We start from the raw sequence: 22,096 nt of genomic DNA, 5'->3' as shown, positions 1-22,096 counted from the left end.
GAAGAGGTAGCTTTCTGAAAGTTGGCTCTGCAAATTCAAAACTCTGAAGACTCGAAGCTTCTTCTATAGCATTCTATCTGACTTTTGCTGTCTAAATGTGTGTCAGTAACTTAGCTATAGGTTTGAATTATAATTTCTTCACCTGACCACTTCTTTCTACACTGTCCATTACCTCCATCAGCCACAATGACCATTAATCTAAAAGAATCTCTATAGAGAAGGATCAGCAAGGACAATCTCAGAGAAGAGGACTGTTGGACTCATATGAGGAAGAAGAAAAGGAGTATCTGAAAAAATGGGATAAATGAACTTATTTATAAAACAGAAACAGAGTCACAGATGTAGAAAACAAACTTATGGTAACTGGGAGGAAAGGGGTAGAGGGATTACCTGGGAGGTTGAGACTGACATATATACAGTACTATATATAAAATAGATAACTAATAAGGCCCTATTGTGCAGCACAGGGAACTCAGTATTCTGTAATAACCTATATGGGAAAACAATCTAAAAAAGAGCAGCTATTGTATATGTATAGCTGATTCACTCTGCTGTACAGCAGAAACTAACACAATGCTTTTAAGTCAACTATACTCCAATAAAAATTAAAGAAAAAGAAAAGAAGTGAATCATTTCTGGTTGGCTTAAGTTCGGTTTTCCCCAGACACTTCTCTATACCTTTTGGTTCTCATAACACTGACAAGTCACAGGTATGTACAAAAGCTGGTGCAAACATTCACATACATGCATGTATGAGCACACCCACGCTTCTAACACAGGCTACCTGAAAACAGCGAGGCCACTGACACTGAGAGTCCATTCTTTGACATGTGAGTCAGGTTAGATCCTTCACTACCATCTGTGTAATAATGATTATAAAAGGGGGTCTTTTAGTATTCAGACAGGAAGTAAATTGATGAGAATGACAGTTCTATACCACATGTTCCTGGAATCGACTTGACTTTTGCTCCAAATGCTAGCTGACACTGTTTTTAGAAATCTACATCCACAGTTAAGTTTTATATACATATATAAATTGTTATATATTATATTGTTATTATTGTTATATATTATAAATATATGTGTGTATATATATATATATATACACACACACACACACACACACATTGGTCTCTGTTCAGTTTCTGGCATAGAGCTCTCAGAAACTTTGAAATTTCCTAAGTGATAGGAATGTCTATTATTCATAATGAGCCCTTTCCATTAAATCTGAGTTTAAGTTAATCAGATGACTCCTGGGGCCACATAGACAACTTCAGGAAGGGGCTGGTTGCCAGAAGAAAAAAGTAATTATAATATTAGAATTTTTAGCCCCACCTCAGGAACTCAGTCACCAATGGCCAATGATTTAATCACCCATGCTTACTTAATGAACCTTGATAATGATGAGGTTTGGGAGAGCTTCCTGGTTGGTGAACAGGTCGATGTACTGGGAGAGTGGAATACCCTGACTCCATGGAGACAGAGGTTCCTGTCTCCATGGAGACACTGAGGAGCTGAGGACACTTTGGGACCTTGCCCTGTGAACTTCCCCTTCACATGACAACTCATTTGTATCCTTTATAATAAACTATAATCATAGAGTGCTTCCCCGAGTTCTACGAGTCATTCTACTTAATTATCAAAACTGAGCGGGGAGTTGTAGGAACTCCCCTAGGAGTTTGCAGTTGTAGGAACCCTGGGGGTTGCAGTTGGTCACAGAGAAGTACAGGCAGCCTGGTGACCCCACTGGCAGCTAGCATCTAAAGATGGAGCCGCCCCATGGGATTGAACCCTAGATCTGTGGGCTCTGTGCTAACTCCAGGAATTAGTGTCAGAACTGAAATGTAGGCCATTCAGTTGGCGTACAGAAAACTGGAGAATTGTTGGAAAACCACATACCAAAAAAAAAAAGTTTTAAGGGACTATCTATTATTGTTATAAAGAGAAATCAGAGGCATTAAGGAGAACAAAGAAGGAAGACTTTCCAAAGACCTGGAAAAATATACGTAAAAACTGTATTTCTGAATGGGGGAGAAACCCAGCTACCACACCTGCAGTTGAATGGGTTCTCAAAATTGGTATAAACAGGAAGTCGGAGCCTCATGCAATAAAAGATCTATTCATCATGTTACAATGGAGATCTATAGACACAATTCACCTCTATAAGAAAATTACTCTTGGTTCCAGTCATAGGGTGAGAGCTTATGTCCCTGAACTGTTTGGTTTTCTGTTTGTTCATTTGTTGGTTGCACTGATAGGAAGATGAAGAAATTTATGATTTTCAGGTATGGATTAACCCACTAATCATGGGTCAACCTGATTTAACACAACTGCCTTTCCAGATAAGAGCCCCTCCTCTTCTCTAAGCAGAAGCTCATAAGAATCTGTGATTCTGCTATGCAAATTAGCATGGCCAGGACAGAAAATAAAGCTCTACTTTGAAAAAAAAACTTGACATTTTCCCTCCATTTTGCTTTTTCCCTGCCATGGACTCTTTTTTACCTTTTCTCTTATGATTATAATAAAGCTCCTTTTAAACACTTTGAAACAATTTCATTTGTATTATGGGGCACAAGAGAATAGGAATCTAATTTCACGTAGGTGTGGGCCAGCTTTGGACTGCTAGGAGGAGAAATTAGAGCAAGAGTCTGACAGAAAGCTGCAATTGAGGAAGAAACTCCAGGGTGACATCAACAGCCAGCCCACTTCACTGGAACACTTCCTTTCAGTGTTCTTTTCTGCTTAAATGTTAAATAGGTTTTGTTTTTTTAACAAGAGAAGTTATCCCTTACAACAGCTGACAACATTCCATAATGAACTATACTGAAGACTCCCTATTTAGGGAAAGCTTCTCGGTCTATGATTCCAAACTGAAAGAAAGAGTTAATGAAAGCTCCCTTGAAAAGTGTTAAATCATACCTTGGATTTCAAATTCATCAACCTCATCATCAGCAGAGCCAGAGTCAGAGAACTGTGCTGAATCACGTGAACTGAACTGGGAGCTGCTGGAAGTGAGCCGAAAGCCTGTTAACGTTAAAAAAAAAAAACAAAAAAACAACAAAACAGTAATGAACAGGACAGAAAGAAGCGTCCGACACTTTCTAGGGTCACAGGAAAAGCAAACTGGTAGGACTTCAATAGAAAAGTAAACAGAAGCTTGATTGGCAGTTATGCTGGGGAAATGGAAACCAGCTCTCGTTTCCCTTTCTTGTTTCATCTCCTTAAAAGTTTCACATAAGCAGGAAGTACTGCTCTCTGGGAAGGGAATCTGCAACCAGTGGCCTCAGTTCTCCTCCTATCAGAAATCTATTTTTTGGAAGCTATGTCTGAGGTAGAACATAGATGAACTCCAGGACTCTGGTCTAGTAGAAAAAAAAAAATCAGAACAACACAGAAAATCTTTCTGACAGCAGAGGAACCCTTGGCTTGGGTATAACATCTCATATGAACATATAAAGACAGAAAAGGAAGCCCACGAGGTACTATGTCTTATCCAGAAGCCCTCAAGGGGCAGGAACAGGCATTCACAGCCTCACTCACTTCCATGCTCCATCTCCTGGTACCCAGGGAGCAGGTTCTTGGTGCGGATCTGCTGGCGACGAAGGCGGATCTTTTGCTTCAGTTCCTGGATCTCCCTGTCACTGTCCTCCTCCCCTTCCTCCTCTTCTAGGCACTGGCTCATCATGTTGCACTTCATCAGCTCGATGGCAGCGATCAAGGACTCTGATATGCTGAAGTGGGCATTCTCCTGGGGAAGGAGAGCGCCAACAAGGGGACACCTCAGTGACTGGTCTCTTGGAAAGGAACTTCCAAGATGTGCACTGCTTCCATTCGAAACACCCAGAGGAAATGTACACTGCCACCAGAAAGAAAGCTGATGGCCAGAAAATCTGTTCCAGATTCTCTTTGCTCTTGTATCTGGCCATGCCCAGCCTTCCTGTCCCACTTTTCGCATAAAAATATGACAGAGAAGTCAAGTTTTTCCTAAACTGGCAGGCAGGTTCTTTACAATAGTATCACTTGGGAAGCCCATAAAATGCTACAGGGACATTTTCTTTATTACATATCTGAGCCTTAGAACAAAATAGAGAAGCTGATTTCAGGGACAGTCTTTATCTAAGGTTCCAGGGTCAAGGTCATGTGACTAAAATTCAATGTTTCTTTCCCAAGGGAGTTTTTAAGGCAAGATCAGTAGTATTTTTGGACTCAGTGAGGAGCATAAGCTCCCTGAAGAGTTATCCAAGGATAGAACTTGTTGAGCTTATCTTTATGGTGACTTCTCTGTATTGTAGTCTACATGCATGTTATTGCTGTGCGCCCAAATCCTGTTTAGGACAAAAGACACCATACCCCTCTGGCTAGATCTCCCTGCTGCTGCTGCTGCTAAGTCGCTTCAGTCGTATCTGACTCTGTGCGACCCCATAGACGGCAGCCCATCAGGCTTCCCCGTCCTTGGGATTTTCCAGGCAAGAACACTAGAATGGGTTGCCATTTCTTTCTTCAATGCATGTAAGTGAAAAGTGAAAGTGAAGTCGCTCAGTCGTGTCTGACTCTTCTCGACCCCATGGACTGCAGCCTACCAGGCTCCTCCGTCCATGGGATTTTCTAGGCAAGAGTCCTGGAGTGGGGTGCCATTGTCTTCATGGGCTTTTCAGTGGCTCCTTAGTGTCCTCACCTTTTCCAGGTCTGCACAGCTGCCGAAGTCCTGCTCAGATAGGTAGCTGATAAGGGACTGTCCTTCTGATGGTCTTCGGAACATGCCTTCTCCTGAACACAGGTACTGACTGCCCTCTGTGGGAAAATGGAATGTGGATGTCAAAAGCTCTGGCTCTGAAAAGCAAATCTTCTTTACAGCCAAGCTTCTTTGAGAAATTTGATGATTTTAATGCTAAAGATGCTCACAAGTCTTTCCCAATAATAGGTTAGAAAGATGTCTACCTTCTAAAGCAGTTTCTCTGAATCTCAGAATCCCAAAGCACTAAGTGCCTAGGTTAGAGAATGGCAGAATAAATGGAGAGAGCCTGGAGACCACCCTTTGACCACCTAAATTTAAAGATGACTTACACATCCTCCTACGCACAAAAAAAACAAAAAAACAAAAAACCTGTGCTGCGAATCAGACAAGGAAACAAATGTCTTCTTCCTATGGATAATTTCAATGTGGAGTTTATCTTCTGGTCATTAGGCTCAGACACTCAAAGGCCTCTTTTCAAGGTCTCTCTCACCCACTCAGAGAGCCACTGTAGCTGGCTCACCAGACATTCACGGTGGTAGCACCCACAGCATGAGACGGTGGGACTCCTACAGCAGAGAGGAGCAAGAAAAAATGGTGGGGCCGTGTGATTTCTAGCACAGGGTTTGAAAATGATGAAGGGGAGGGTGAGACTGTATGGTGTGCGCCCTCCACAGAGCTAAGATGAGCCATACAGCTCAGAGCGTGGCAGGCACGGGGGGAGCACAGCAAAGACACGACTGCAGCCTGGCCTTCCTAGTGCTCACTTACCATACTCCATGTACAGAGAGCTGGGTGTGCTGACTTCACTGCTTTGACCAGAGTAGGACAAGGGGCCTCTCAACTTCGACTTATCACTGCAGGATTCTAGTGTCAGTGGCCACCAGGGAGTAAAAACACACATACGAGGTGAGCAACACATATATTCCCAACCTTGGAGTTTCAACATCTAACAGCTCCCATTCCCCACGCCCTCCCGGACAGGAGAGAGGGGGCACACCAATAGGACACAATCCAAGAATGCAGGAACACACGGAGGAAGGGAGGTGGGAAGTCAGTGTATTCTAAGGAGAAAAGAGAGAAAACGAGACCCGGAAGGCAGCAACACAGGCGAAAAAGAAATCAACATGGATTCATGATCGGTTCTTTCCTCTTCCATCTTCTTACCAAGTGTTTCAGGAATATCAGCCAATGTCTGCCCTCTTGATTAACCAGTTTAGAAAACAGTCCTCACAAACACATTGCAAATTTTCTGATCCCTTGACACCAGACTTTAGAACAATATCAAAGGGTTAAAGTCTCTAAAAAAAATACTAGGATATGGCCTCTCTTGAGCCTGAAATATAAATTTGTCATACTTACAAATTGAACCTATTTTTGAACTGGCAGAACAACAAAATAACACCCAGCAATACCCTTAAAAGAAGCATCAAAACAATGCTAGAGAAGCCAAGGATGATGGCCCTGTAACCAAGGGGCTCAGCCCCAGGGCTGTGGACTCAGCCTTCCTGGAAAAGGAAGGGAGGGGTTTCAAAAGAAGGTTACAAGGTAGGAAGTGTCTGGGTAGAAGTTTTCAAGGAATGTTGAGAACTGAAAGGGGAGGAACAGCTGCAGGCACGGTTTGCAGGAAATGGAAACTGATCTTCTCCAAAGGGAAACACAAAATTTCCCAGCGCCACAGAAGGACGAGCAGGCAGAAAAGCAGGTGGGTGCCTGAGAAATGAGCAGGATGTGCTGGGAGAATGAATGACTGAGCAGCATCCAACCCATTTCCCTGACAGATGGTGCCAATCTGTCAACTGCTCCTCTCACAAAAAATGCTCCTACATGGTAAGCAATAACTCCGTGTTCCCCTGGTGGCCCTGGCAGTGGGCTCTGCTCCTCACTATACACCAGCAGTGACCGTGATGTCATGGTGAGAAATCATGACAGAGACAACCTCTGAGGTCCCTAGTCAAAATCAGTGCACAACACACACTCCAATACCAGCACCCTGTTCATTTACCAGGAAAACCCTAGTACAGAGGGAAGGATGATGTATGCGAGAAGCTACATATGAAAAGGCTGTCCAGCTTTGCTCACTGACCTCACTACCTCCTGATGCTGCCCATTCAACTGATCAGCTCTAATTCTCAGAACTTCCTCATACTGACTTGAAATCTGTCATCTCACAGTTTCTCATCTCCTTAAGGGCAATGCTCTTCTAAACAAAAGTCTTGCAGGCTTGTCTCTCTTTACCCTCTTTGCCAGTGTCTTCAGCCATTCATCATTTTCAGTTCACCCTCACCACTCTGCCTTGCAGACACATTCCAGCATCAGTATCTCCATGCATTATGTACCCAGAATGGAACACACATGCAGTTTGAATACCACTGTGAAAACCAAAGACACAGACTTAAGTCACTAGAAAAATCTTGTGCAATGGCTGGAATGAAGGGGTAGGGCTGGGGGAGATGGAATTTACAGGGGAAGGAAGACAGATAAAAGAAAAAGGAAACAGGGGATTCCAGGCGAGGCAAAAACATGCACTCATATCCAAGATCACAGAAAGAGGAGAAAACATATTCTGGTGTTAATTCAAGGAAAATAAAGTAATTCATAATAAATATTCAGTTATAAGAAAAATTCTGCCATTGATTCATCATGATGTCTTAACAAATAGCAGGCCTCAGTTTCACCTCTAGGCAATACGGGATTGACAAGTATGAATTCTACCTCCCAAAAGCTGCTGAGAGAAGGAACAAGGCATTTGGAAGTCATAAGCAGAAAACGTATCACATAAAAATATTGGTATCATTTTACGACCAGGTCCAAGCATCACAGCAGGACCAGACTAGCCAGGCTTGATTGACACCAGAATGGAAAAGGAAGCTCTGCACTAGGCAAGATGGTCACAGAGGAGCAAAAGGAGACAGGGGGTGGTGGACAGAGAGGAGGAGGACTGGCTCCCAAACCTGCAATGGGATCTTCAACTATAATGGTGATATTCCTGGGGCCTCCTGTATGTAGACAGACAGGTGCAGAGGAGAGTCCAGAAAACGAGAACAGAGAGTGAGAAAAAGAGTGTCTTTTTATCCAGAAAAGGTGGGGGTGTAACTCCTGAGAGGGAACCCTAGTACAGACAGAGTGATGGCACGTATGAGAAGATGCACAGGACCCATACTCCCTCAGACCCTCCTGCTTAGGTTTTCTCTGGCTCCCTTTTCCAATGCAGGTTACTGTGGTTTCTGGAATCCACATGGATTCAAGAATGGGGAGAGGGGAGTTTTACATGCTCAAAGGCCAGCAACCTGCAGTACAGCAGACACCGCATCTGCTCCAGGAGATGTGAAGTAAGGGTCTAACCTATGCAGTCTTCACATCTAAGAAGGCTCATGGGAAGACAGACTTTGAATTGGAGGTTTCTTGGTTTCTGAACCAGTTCCAATGAGCCAACCCACATTCTTGAGGGGAAAACAGAGACAAAAGTTTGCAATTCAGAAGTTTCAGATGAGGGCCTTAGCTCTCACCTTTTAGAAATTATAAACAGAAATCAACAGCAGCTCTAGTTGTAAAGAATATCTTCCTTTTATGCTCTTAATTTTTTCTGCTTTATTTTGATATTTTATATCCAAAGCTTTTCCACCCAGAACTGGATTTCAGCACAAAGGTCCATGTTCCACTTGCTTTTATGGAGATGTTCTTACAAATGAAACCTAACCAAAGACTGCCAGATACCAACAACCTAGGAAAGATGATGGCAGGGAAACACTAAAAGCAGTGACACCCCCCTTGGCCGTGCCTGGGGTGCTCTCTGCTAGCAGCTGGTGTTTGTGTGAGGGTGGTCCCAGGAGCCAAGGCCTCCTTATCCAACTGCCTTTCAGCCTGAATTACTGATGCAGCGGTCAGCGCACCTACTTGTTTACTAGGTCCCGTCACCGGACACTCACTACATCTCTAGTGTTAATCAGGGAACCCTAGTATCAGTTTGCCTCTCTCTTATTGTTATTATATTCTGACCAAACTTCTCAGGGAAGGAATTTAACAGGATTATTTTTAAAGCTCATTAGTACTTCCCCTCTGTCTGAGAGACACATTTAAAACTTAGACTATGATTAGTCACATTATCCTCTGATGCTAAAGAATTATGAAAGAATCCAAGAAAACACTTACTATTTAGCAATGTATAAACGAACAAACGTAAGTATCCTCAGAGAGATTCTGGATTTAGATATCCACATTATATTACAAACTTCTCTTTTTCACTATAAGCAGGATACTCTTCATATCTTCAGAAACATAACTTCTCTTCCTGCCATTTGAAGACCCTTAAGAACAAATCTCCCTTCCACCGGAAATTCCGGAGGCCACCTTTCTGACATGCGGTTGGTGGTTCTCATTACCTGGGGCTCCTCTGGAGGCAATGTTGGTGTCCGAATGGGAGCGAGTATGGCTCTTCTTTGTTCCTCCGGTGACAGTGAGCGTTTGCCCCTCTGAGAAGCTAGATCTGCGAAGGACACCGGACAACTGGCTCTGCCTACCTCCCTCCTGGTCCCCTAGAGAAGAAGCAGCAGAGTCTGGCTTCTGAGAGCTGCTGGAGGAGAACAAATTGGAGCTGCTGCTCTCAGTATTGCTGCTGTGACTCTGACAGCTGGCGGTCCGACCCCGGGGGTCCTGGTTGCCAATGGCCAGGTACTCAGGCCCCTCGCTGGCATCACTTGGGGAGTCATTCTGGCTGCTGACCCAGGATGCTTCCAAGGGGCTGGTCAGAGTGCTGGAGCTCATCTCATTGGGGGTCGAGGGGGAGTCCTTGGCTAATGCAGTGATTGGAAGGAGAGGGTCTAGGACGGTTTGATCCTCTGCTGCTGAGACAGGCCCTCTGCTTTCTTGAGGTTTTCGGGGCGGGCCAGAGAGCGAAAAGGAAGTAGATCTTCTTTCTAGGATACGAAAAGAAAGAGAAGGGAAAGGTGAGCTGGGAGCTTTTGAGCTGGTATGTATGAAAGGCTTCTCCATAGCTAAGGACTGAACTCCCTAAATTGGGGTGCCCAGGACATATGATGTCACCTCAAAAAAGGTTAAGTCATTCAAAGTAAGTAAAAATTCACTGAGAAGCAGCTAAGCCAAAAGCATGAGCTCTTGAGACAGTGGCTTCTTTGCCTACCAGTATGCATTCCCCATCTATAAAATGAGCAATAATAATAATACCTACCTCATAGGACTGTTTTGAGGATTAAATGAGATAATATACACAAACTGCTGGCAACAGAGCCTGACATGTGGCAGGAACTGAAGAAATGTTAGCTATTATTATTGAAATGCCTTCTTGGTGATGTGGATTAGAAACCCAGGGGAAACTAAAAACATCTCTTTTCTCTGTTACTTTAATGATTCTACTGCATTATCTTAGGCTAGTTGCTATATCCTCTTTAAGACTTCCATACTGAGACATGAAGTGTGACAAACTGCACTGACCAGAGGTTCTATTATAGCCAGTGGGTGAGCAACCACTATGTCCTCTGTTTTCCAAGGCTGGAGATACATGTCTTCACAATCCCTCACTGCCCTCATACCTAAGCTGTGGTGGGGGATTTGGTGGAGACTGGAGAAGGACCCAAAGTAGGAATGCTGACCACTGTTGGTTGAAGGAGTATATGCGGAACCAGGCAGAGCTGTCAGGCTCTGGCTCTTTGTCACCAGGAGTGGGCTCTCATGCTTTCTGGCAAACTATGGAAAAAAAAAAAAGTGTCAGAATCAAGGATAGTGGCCCTCAGAGGAAAAGCACAGTATTACAGAAACACTGGCAGAAACTGGCCTTTGGCAGCAGGTTTGAACTGCAGCCAGGACCTGTAGAGACAGCACAGGTACCCTCTACCACAGCACACAACTTTGAAATCTCAAAGTCTTGGCAAACATCACGGCTTCTGCAGCTGGAATCCTAGGTGATCAGACCAGGAGTGCTTTATCATGAAGGCAATATAGTAAAGGGCTTAAGTCTATGAACGAGAAGTCAGAAGTCAGACACACTGGGGCTCAAAGCCAGGCCCTATCACAAATTATTTGGTCCAAACTTTGGGCAAATGATTTACCTACTCTGTCCCTCAGTGGCCTCCTTTATAAAATGAGATTAATGTCTACTTTACAGAGTTGTGAGGATTAAATGAGATGACACATGTATTGTGCATAGCACCATGACTGGCATGTAGAGAATATTCAATAGGTGGCAAGCAAGAATCAAAATTTTAAAACCAGGAGAGATAGGGGATCCCTCCACAAGAGAAAGAGGGCTTGTGACTCCATTCTAGCTGAGGCACTGATATTAGTGATGGGATGAGTGACCTGGAGAGTGAAAAATAAGCAACACAAAATAACAAAATTTCCTTGGAGAAAATGATTCTACGTTACATTAGGCTGCACTACATCTGATGCTCTAGCTACAGTCAGCTTGATTCACCATCATCCCTCTGCTGTTTTCTCAAGCCTGCCCTTCAGGAGGTGCTTACTCAAACTAAAGATTTTTTAAGGAAAAAAAAAAAAAAAAAAAAAAACAGACAACTCCCTCCTCAAACAGACCTAAGCTTACTTACAAATAGGCTTTTCACTGCAACATATACTTAATGGTACCTCCTCTTCTTTTCTAAGTTTTCTGTTTGTTTTTAATGAGAGCCTTGCAGCTCATAATTGCCTAAGTGAAGTAGTTTGCTACACAGGGTTATATTATGGTGAGGTCTAGGAGGCCAGAAGACAGACACAGATAATTCCTTGCCCCCTTTACCATAGAAGCATCGATCTGAGCCAGCAGGCGAGGGTTGTTCTGTTCCACTGCTTCCAGGCACTGGAGCATGGCCGTGACATGGGCATCGCTTAGCAGGAAAGCAGTATCTGGGGAGAGAAAACTACTGCAGTGACAGAGCCCCTTAGGGAGAACTTCAGCTTCCCTATGTGGCCCTGGGAGAAGGTCAGGGAAGGAGAGAGGGAAAAGGCAAAGATAAGGAGAATCATATCACTGTGGGTAGAGGGAAACCAGGGACAAATAAAGTACAGGAGAGGCTAAGTCATGTGCAGTATAGCAAAGAGGCCATGACAAGAGGCTACAAAATCAGAAAGACCCAGATATGATCTCTGGCTTTGGGTGATTCTGGCCAATCACCTGACCTCCTTTGAGCTCTGCTTCTCTGATTAGAAAACAGGGGTATTAATACCCAACTCTCAGGGTTACTGTTAAGTGCGTATGTATAAAAAAATAGATAACACTGACTAGAACATAGAAAACTCTCAGTAAATAGTATAAATTCTTTTATTAATGCTTTTTATTGTGGTAAAAGCCACATAATATAAAACTTACTATTTAACCATATTTAACTATCCAGGCCAGGGGCACTAAATACATTCACATTGTTGTGCAACTCTCACCATCATCTCTCTCCCCTATCACTTTCCTAAATTGAAACTCTGTCCACATTAAGACACTCTAAGTCCTCATTCTCCCTTCCTACCTGCCATAGTAGTTATTCTTATTGATCTGTGTGTATAAGAGTAGGGAAATACCTTAACATAGAGCGTGACTGTATTTTACATAAGATGTTAGAGAGAAGACTAGATACATATTTCTGATTAGAATCTCTGTGATATCAAGTAAAAGTATGAGACCCCAGGGTAAGAGTGGGTCTATAAAGAATAGTAAAGTGAAGGAGAATGAGGAAGTCCATGCAGCAATCCTGGAGAGGTAACCTCTACCTACCTGTGTAGAATTTTCTGATGTACTGCCTGTCCCCCAGCAGAGGTCGGAGCTGGGCTGAGAGGCAGTGGCACTGCAGGCTGTGCTGCAGCCACAGCTCAGCCACGGCACGCTCACTCACACCATCCGTGCTGCTCTGGCCATTCTCGTGCAAGCTGATAAACTGAGAGCAAAGAAGCATGAGTCAAAATATACATCCTGATCAATCCAGCAAAGTTGAGGCCTAATGGCATGAAAACTAAACTGAGCAAGGTCAGAGGAGTTAATCAGAGGTATTTACCCTCCAGCTAGCATCTAGATGTTGTAGAGGAAGGAGAAGGAGGGAAGAGATTAATGGCCCTGCTGCTGGTGTGGACCACTGGAAAGGGACTAAGCAGTTAAGACATAATATGCAGCTCCAGGAGAGGACAAAGCTGCTACATCTGTCTCTTTATGTTCTAACTCCAAAGAGGCATCTATTCTGGGATATTCAGAGGAAAAATGAACTTGACCCCCAGGGTTCTCTCATAGAGTCTTCTATTTCAGGTATCCAAGTCAACAAACAACAGTTAGAACTAGACATGGAACAATGGACTGGTTCCAAATTAGGAAAGGAAGACATCAAGGCTGCACACTGTCACCCTGCTTATTTAACTTATATGCAGAATGATGCCAGGCTGGATGAAGTACAAGCTGGAATCAAGATTGCTGGGAAAAATATCAATAACCTTAGATATGCAGATGACACCACCCTTATGGCAGAAAGTGAAGAAGAACTAAAGAGCCTCTTGATGAAGGCGAAAGAGGAGAGGAAGAAAGCTGACTTGAAACTCAACATTCAAAAAACGAATATCATGGCATTCGGTCCCATCACTTCATGGCAAATAGATGGGGGAAAAAATGGAAACAGTAACAGACTTATTTTCTTGGGCTCCAAAATCACTGTAGATGGTGACTGCAGCCATGAAATTAAAAGATGCTTGCTCCTTGGAAGAAAAGTTATGACCAACCTAGACATCATATTAAAAAGCAGAGACATTACTTTGCCAACAAAGGTCCATCTAGTCAAAGCTATGGTTTTTCCAGTAGTCATGTATGGATGTAAGCTAGACTATAAAGAAAGCTGGGCGCCAAAGATTTGATGCTTTTGAACTGTGGTGTTGGAGAAGACTCTTGAGAGTCTCTTGGACTGCAAGGAGATCCAAACAGTCAATCCTAAAAGAAATCAGTCCTGAATATTCTTTTAAAGGACTGATGCTGAAACTGAAACTCCAATACTTTGGCCACCTGATGCAAAGAACTGACTCATTGGAAAAGACCCTGATGCTGGAAAAGATTGAAGGCAGGAGGAGAAGGGGACAACAGAGGATGAGATGGTTGGACGGCATCACTGACTCAATGGACATGAGTTTGAGCAAGCTCCAGGAGATGGTGAAAGCCAGGGAAGCCTGTGTGCTGTAGTCCACAGGGTCACAAAGAGTCAGACACGACTTAGTGACTGAACAACAACAACCAGAAAAGAAGGCAAGAAAAACCTGGGGTAAGAAATCTAGGAAAAATGCCCCCAAAGATTCTTTACCAAAGAGAAACCACCTGAGCACCTCTTACTGGCTCTCACCACAGCATTCTCTGTTTGAAACGTACTTCTATTGGCTATTTCTAAAAGCAAGGTTTCATAGCCCACAGTCAGTGCAAAAAAAAAAAAAGTATGGATGGCACTTTCAGGTAGCTTCTAAGAGGAAACGATTATAGCAACACATTTTAGAAAAGAAAGTTAGAGAGGGGGGTTTGGTGGGGAAAATAAAGTGATAAGGACCAAAAAAAAAAAAAAAATCCATGTAAGAAAATCACTGTGCTCTGGTCTTTTCTCAGAAAAGTGGCCAGAGTGACCACCCTGTTATTTGGTTCCCTAATCATTTAAAAATAAGTTACTTTTCCAGACATCGCCTCAGCAATGAACCTGGCAGTAAGTGTAATATACATGAAACAAGACTGGCCATGAAAAAAAAAAAAAAGACTGGCCATGAATCAGTAAGTATTGGAGACGGGTGATGGATATTTTGGGTTCATTTCACTAATCTAATTTTGACTATGCTTGAAAATTTCCACAACCAAGGGTTAAATAAATAAACATATATATTTGACAGTGATTGCTGTGGACTAGTTTTGTAACTCTGGCCAAGTTACCTAACCTCCTGGAGCTCTAGCTCTGTCCCTGGCTGGGAATCAGAGCTACTATACTGAGCTGAGAGAACAAGAGAGTAAAGGGCTATAACGGAAGCTAAAGTTGTTGGGGATGTATTAGGTTCCATTTGACACTGGCCTCCAGGAACCTCACATTTTTTTGTATTTGGTGTATCCTCTTCTTCTTAAGCAGTTACCACATATCAGTCCTACTTACCCCTAACCATTCAGAAAACTTCTTGCCATTTGCTCTGGATTCTGAAAAGCTTCATTCTGGTCCCATATATGCAAATCTTTTGAAAATAACAAAACTTTATACCCCTTCCCTAGAGGAGGGAAAGTGGCCTAGAGCAAGGAGTGTGTAAGGCTTATTTTTTTTTTTTTAAAGCATCCTCCTCTCCAAATCAATCTGACAGGGATAATTTCCTCTCCTTGCCATATGCCAAACCTCTAGCCTAGGAGACTCTGCATACAGAACATCAAACAATGAAGCCTTGTGGTTGCCTTTACTTACCTTCTCCACATGAAGGGCTGAGTGGGGACTGAGCCACCGAATGTCTTTCACAAACTGCCAGTAATCAGTCTGGCGGCAACACACCTGTTTCAGGAACACATAAGGTAAACAAATCATTACCATTGTGAACCACATCTAGTTCTCATATCCATATTCCAAGAGAGGAAAAAGAAAAGCCTAACTTTCCCTTGCCACAATAAAGGTTCTCAACAGCAATCAAAGGAACACATACAGATAGTCACCCTTTTAAAGATCAGCTGTTAAAAACTATTCTAATTGTTCTTTAAAGGAGGTAATATATGCATATGATATAGAAGGTTATACAGCTGACCCTTGAAAAACATAGGTTTGAACTGTGTGGGTGCTCTTCTACGTGGAATTTTTTCAATAAATATATTGGAAAAAAATTTTGAAGGTTTGTAACAATTTGAAAATAACCCATAGATAAACTGCATAGCTTGGAAATATTGAAAAAAAATTAGGAAAGTTAGATATCTCATGAATGCATAAAATATATGTAGATGCTAGCCTATTTTATCATTTACTACCATAAAATGTATACACACCTATTATGAAAAGTTAAAGTTTATGAAAACTTACACACAAACACTTAGGGGCCATAGACGGTGCCATTTGCAGTCACGAGAAATGTAAACAAATATATAGAAGAACATCAAATCATAATTGCACAGTTAATTTTATGTAATTATGTACTACTATAATAATTTTGTAGCCACCTCCTGTTATTGTTTGAGCTCAAATGTTGCAAGTGTCCACTCAAAATGCCATGTGACACTAATCATCTCTGTATGAAATGTTTGGCTCTTCAGTAAAATACATATTGTGGTAAAAAGTGACCTCTCCCAGTTCTCATGTATTTTCCATTGTGTTTAATGTAATAGCAAAAATTCTGAATAACACTCTGGGACCCAGACGAAGTGCCGCTAGCAATGTTGGGAGTGCTTCCAAGAAGCAGAGAAAAGTCATGGCATTATAAGAAAAAGTCGAATCTACACCATAGATTGAGGCCTGCAGGTGCAGTTAGGTCCACCATTTCAAGATAAATGAATCCAGTATAAGGACTATGGTAAAAAAAAAAAAAAGGAAATTTGTGAAGCTGTTGCTGTAGCTACTCCAGCAGGCACAAAAATCTTGTACTATTTGAGAAATAACTTTAATCACATATTGAAAACTCAGCTTTTATGTGGGTACAGGATTGCTATAGGGAAGACATCCCTAAAGACTCTAATATGATTCATGAAAAAGCAAAGTCATTATGTGACAACTGAAAGCAAAAAAGGTGGAGGATCTAAAGCTGGAGAATTTAATGCCAACGAAGGATGGTTTAAAATGTTTAGAAAGAGGTTTGGAGAAGCGGCTTCTGCTGACCAAGAAGCAGCAGACAAATTCACAGACACTGTTAAGAAAATAATTGAGGAGGAAAGAAAAAAAAGAAAAGAACTGAGGAGAAAGGATATCTGCTACAGGTTTTTAATGAAGATGAAAGTACCCTATTCTGGGGAGAGGGGAGAAAATGACACAAAGGAAGAAAAGTGAGCATGAGGATTTAGGACAGAAAGGGACAGGCTTACTCCTCTGTTCTGCACAAACGCAGTCAGATTTATAATCAGGGCTGCCCTTATCAGGGCTGCCCTTATCTACAGGGTAATAACCTACTTTCTTCTAAATGCTTCGATAATTTTTAAATTTTCAGCAAATAAAAACATATGTTATTTACATATTCAGAAAAGAAATAAACAGGGACTTCCCTGGTGGTTCAATGGTTAAGACTCCATGATCCCAAAGAGGGGGCACATGTTTGATCCCTGGTCAGAGAACTAAGATTCCACATGCCGCAGAGTACAGCCAAATACATACATACACATACACAAGAGGTCTTTTTTGTTATTATTGTTATTTTTAAATTGGAACATCTATATGTCAACTACAGGTTTCTTCTTAGTGGTGGAAAAGGGGGGATCTCTGTACTTATAGTCAGCTCAGAAACTCGGGGGTTAAGCATCTCCACATTTCCAAGCGGCAGAAAAGGGGTTATCAAATACACCATGCCTTGTGGAAAGACTAAAAGGTAGTCCAGATGCAGGATGTCAAGGAAAATGAGATTCCTTTAAGAACAGGGTTATGATGTTATAGCTTCCTAAGGCCCTGAGTGATTAAAAAAAAACATAGTTCACATTCCATAACACATCCCTAGAAAAGCACAAAAGAGATATGCCCAGCATGAATCATTGTATCCCTTCCCCCTCCAAGGGCACAACACCCAGAATAGCTTCCTGATGACACAGCAGCTAGAAGCCTTTGAAAGCCTTAATCTTTAGAGAGGAAATGAGAGGGAAAAAACAAGTCCTTGACACAGACTTTAATTTTTAGATCTTTACAAGGCATAACAGAGCAGCAGTGAAGGTGGTATGGATCTTTTGTATTTAATTCTTCTCACTTGAGCCTGTAGTTGCTAATTTGTATGTGGATGATAGATTTGTCTGGTCTGCTCTGCTTCCACCGACTAACACTATTGCTATTTTGTAGGTGACCATATACGTTAATAGTGTTCATTCTGGTGACCAAGATCTGGCCTTCACAGATCTTATTACTTATTCATAACAATAATATTGTGTTGCATTTACCAAGCATCTTTCACTCAGGAATTTCACTTCACTATTTCATCATGACACATTTTCTCTTTCTGGCACAGATGGTAAAACTGTCTTGTGATTACAGTAAAATGATTACTCCAGATGATGATGTAAAATTAGTAACAGAGCCAAGAAAAGAACTTTTTTACTATCAAGATGCAAGTATGTGAACCACTAAATGATGGAGCCTCTAATCTGGTAGGTCCTCAGTCTGGGAAATCTGTATTGGGTTTTTATAAAACCTTTTGGTACAGTTCCCAACTCTGGCTTTGGGAGACTGAGGAGCTGGCAATGCCACAGACTAGTATTTTAAACATCAGGAGGAAGGGCAATCTTATGAGAGAAGATAAGTTTGTTTGGGGTCATGCTGTGTTTGGCCTGTAGGACAGCCAGCCAGATGATAATGTATAGCAGATAGGTAGTTTTGCAGACCTAAAATTCAGCACAGAGGTTTGAGCTGGGGATTGTTAGTGAACACGTGATGGTTAAAACAATGCAAGTGAATGAGACTGTTTCAGGAAAATGTACAAAGTAAGAGGAGATAAGGACATAGGACTGGACTCTATTAAAAACTAAAGTAATGCTCAAAATTCTCCAAGCCAGGCTTCAACAGCACATGAACTGTGAACTTCCAGATGTTCAAGCTGGATTTAGAAAAGGCAGAGGAACCAGAGATCAAATTGCCAACACCCACTGGATCATCAAAAAAGCAAGAGAGTTCCAGAAAAACATCTACTTCCACTTTATTAACTACACCAAAGCCTTTGACTGTGTGGATCACAATAAACGGTGAAAATTCTTAAAGAGATGGGAATATCAGACCACCTGACCTACCTCCTGAGAAATCTGTATGCAGATAGGTAGTCTTACGGATCTAAAATTCAGCATAGAGGTCTGAGCTGGGGATTGTTAGTGTACAGGTGATGGTTAAAACAATGCAAGTAAATGAGACTGTTGTTGTCAAGAAGCAACAGTTAGAACTGGACATGGAACAACAGACTGGTTCCAGATAAGGAAAGGAGTACGTCAAGGCTGTATACTGTCACCCTGATTATTTAACTTCTAGGCAGAGTATATCATGCGAAATGCCAGGGTGGATGAAGCAAAGCTGGAATCAGGATTGCTGGGAGAAATATCAATAACCTCAGATATGCAGATAACACTACCCTTATGGCAGAAAGCAAAGAACTAAAGAGCCTCTTGATGAAAGTGAAAGAGGAGAGTGAAAAAGTTGGCTTAAGACTCAACATTCAGAAAACTAAGATTATGGCATCCAGTCCCATCAGTTCACGGCAAATAGATGGGAAAACAACGGAAACAGTGACAGACTTTTATTTTGGAGGGCTCCAAAATTACTCAAGATGGTGACTGCAGCCATGAAATTAAAAGATGCTTGCTCCTTGGAAGGAAAGCTGTGACAAACCTAGACAGCATATTAAAAAGCAGAGACATTACTTTGCCAACAAAGGTCCATCTAGTCAAAGCTATGGTTTTCCCAGTAGTCATGTATGGATGTGAAAGTTAGACTAAAAATAAAGCTGAGTGCCAAAGAATTGATGCTCTTGAACTGTGGTGTTGGAGAAGACTCTTGAGTCTCTTGGACTGCAAGGAGATCCAACCAGTCAACCCTAAAGGAAATCAGTCCTGAATATTCACTGGTAGGACTGAGGCTGAAGCTGAAACTCCAGTACTTAGGCCACCTGATGCAAAGAACTGACTCACTGAAAAAGACCCTGATGCTGGGAAAGATTGAAGGCAGGAGGAGAAGGGGACAGAGAATGAGATGGTTGGATGGCATCACTGACTCGATGGACATGAGTCTGACTAAGCTCTGGGAGTTGATGATGGACAGGGAAGCCTGGCATGCTGCAGTCCATGGGGTCGCAAAAAGTTGGACATGACTGAGCAACTGAACTGAACTGAAAATCTGAGAGGAAGAAATTCCAGGGAAAGAAACTAAGAAAGACTGGTCATAGGGGTAGAAGAGGTCTCTATGAGACTGGAAGATAATGCAACATGAGTCAAGGTCTGATGATGTTCAACAGTGAAGAACACAAGACAGTGTTCAGAGGGAAGATGTGCACTGGATTTGGTAACACGAACTTACTTAAACTCCAGTAGCAAGAACAACAATGGTAAGGGCAGAAGCAAGATTGTGGTGGGTTAAATTATTTGTTCTATAGATTCCGATGTTCATATTTTTTTTCACAGGACAACATGTAACTTGAAACTTAAAAAAAAAATGAAAGGAATATTTATCAATTACTTCCTATGTACCATGAACTGTGTTAGGCCAATTTGTATGCTGTTTCATTTAATCTTTCTATCAAACATTATGACATAAATAATATTATCATTATTTCGACAGATAAGAAAAAGCTCAAAAAAGATAACATCACCTAATAGTTAAGACTGACAGACAACTTATTACACTTTCTAAAGCTTTTTCATGTATTATCTCATTTAATTCTCACAACAATCCTATGAGATACATACCAGTGTAACCGCCTCATTTTACAAATGAGGAAACAGAAGTACTAACAGTCATGTAACTTACTCACTACCACACAGTGGTGAAACTGAGATTAAAAGAAGAGCAGTCTGACTCAGAGATCCATAATTATTACTACTGTCATTTTTTTCCCCAAGGACCTGAGCAATTTCAATCCAGGTTCTGTCTGACTCTGAAGATGTCTGTCAATCTACTATACAATGTTGCATCCAAACTCCTTGAGTGAGAGTTTAATAATGATGACCACTGAGAAGAATTCAGTTCTTTAAAGGATAAAAATTGTCCTCAGATCTTCAAAATTCTTTAGAAAGAGGGCCTCACTTTCAGAACTTACTCTGAATAAAGAGAATCTAACATAAGCCAACTTTTCCAGTGAATTCTGAAAAAACAAGAAAACTGGTTTAAAGAGTTTGTTTAGAGGTAATACACACTATTTTGGAAGGGAAGGTAGCACATTAAATCCTATCAACTATGAATATCTTAATACCAATTCATTTTTTCCCATTGTGACTGCTAGTTGAGAATAAACTCTGATTAAAAAAGAAAGACAAGCCGGGCTCAGAAAAAGGTTTCAGGAAAGAAGACTAGGCCCTGACTAGGGAAGTATTTGAGTGTCTGGGAACACAAATTATGCACATATATATATGAGGTTTGATTTTTAAAAAGTGGAGGATCAGATCCAATGACCCACTTGACCGTTCTACCCAGAACCAAACCTTATTTAAAACACTGCAAATGGAGTAACTGCTACTGAGAATTGAAGCAGAAACCACTGAGATTTAACTCATTTTTAATACTCAAAGCTAGTGTTTGAGGATATAAGGAAAAGAAGTTCAACATCAACAAAGTTTATACAGAAAAAAAGTAAGCTATAACTAAAAACTATCATTCATAAGCATCAACCAGTTATCTACAAAATGATGTTCAGAGGATAGTCTAAAAAGGACAATATCCTGTAAATATTTCTCAGATATATCCTAGGATACTCTAAAGAGGAAAACCTTAATGATTCATCATGACATTGTCCTTCTCCTCCTCATTATCATCATATTACAGTCCTGATCCCAAGGGCTCACACACACAGTTGCCTTCATCTTCTCTCTGCCAAGGACTTAATGCAAATGTTTCTTTCCAACAAGTGATCTGGCCAATCTGGCAAAAAAAAAAGAAGCAGTATACATACCTGGTCATGGATGAGCCCATGATGGAGGATGCTCTGCATGTCTCTGCACAGCCGCTCCAGGCCACCATACTTGGACCAGACATTGGGGCTGTTGGCTGACACTAAACCCTCCACAGTAGTCTTCAAATTACCCAGCAGCTGCCAATGCTCCCTCCTGCAAGGCCACCAATTATACCAATGGTTAGTTTCTTTGTTGTACTTGATCATACCATGTCAAAGAAAGTCTAAGACAAGAAGCCTCCTGTCCCACATCCTAACATTCTCTCCCTATTAATTTTTTACTTGGCAGAAAGTGAAGAGGAACTAAAAAGCCTCTTGATGAAAGTGAAAGAGGAGAGTGAAAAAGTTGGCTTAAGGCTCAACATTCAGAAAACGAAGATCATGGCATCTGGTCCCATCACTTCATGGCAAATAGATGGGGAAACAGTGACAGACTTTATTTTTTGGGGCTCCAAAATCACTGTAGATGGTGATTGCAGCCATGAAATTAAAAGACGCTTACTCCTTGGAAGAAAAGTTATGACCAACCTAGACAGCATATTGAAAAGCAGAGACATTACTTTGCCAACAAAGGTCCATCTAGTCAAAGCTATGGTTTTCCCAGTAGTCATGTATGGATGTGAA

General features: G+C 41.7%; 1 protein-coding gene across 4 annotated transcripts in view; it reads right to left on the bottom strand.

Annotated features, from left to right (window-relative positions):
- The window catches only part of KIAA0226 (KIAA0226 ortholog), a 50,761-nt gene that overhangs the window by 14,863 nt on the left and 13,802 nt on the right, over positions 1 to 22,096 (bottom strand). Inside the window, exons 2-12 of one of the 4 annotated variants that reach the window (XM_010834315.1) lie at positions 21,473 to 21,626; positions 15,124 to 15,207; positions 12,450 to 12,609; positions 11,484 to 11,590; positions 10,282 to 10,435; positions 9,115 to 9,648; positions 5,504 to 5,599; positions 4,676 to 4,791; positions 3,541 to 3,748; positions 2,920 to 3,024; positions 785 to 859 (exon numbers count right to left, since the gene is read on the bottom strand). In XM_010834315.1, coding sequence (XP_010832617.1) covers positions 785 to 859; positions 2,920 to 3,024; positions 3,541 to 3,748; positions 4,676 to 4,791; positions 5,504 to 5,599; positions 9,115 to 9,648; positions 10,282 to 10,435; positions 11,484 to 11,590; positions 12,450 to 12,609; positions 15,124 to 15,207; positions 21,473 to 21,626 — 1,793 coding nt within the window. The remainder of the gene's footprint in view (positions 1 to 784; positions 860 to 2,919; positions 3,025 to 3,540; positions 3,749 to 4,675; positions 4,792 to 5,503; positions 5,600 to 9,114; positions 9,649 to 10,281; positions 10,436 to 11,483; positions 11,591 to 12,449; positions 12,610 to 15,123; positions 15,208 to 21,472; positions 21,627 to 22,096) is intronic. The other 3 variants (XM_010834316.1, XM_010834319.1, XM_010834317.1) reach the window with 3 other exon arrangements.

Source organism: Bison bison, unplaced genomic scaffold (assembly GCF_000754665.1).
Source record: "Bison bison bison isolate TAMUID 2011002044 unplaced genomic scaffold, Bison_UMD1.0 scf7180017864032, whole genome shotgun sequence".
NCBI classification, from domain to species: domain Eukaryota; kingdom Metazoa; phylum Chordata; class Mammalia; order Artiodactyla; family Bovidae; genus Bison; species Bison bison.
Note: the sequence above shows the minus strand (reverse complement) of the source record. Positions and strands in the feature narration are given on the sequence as shown.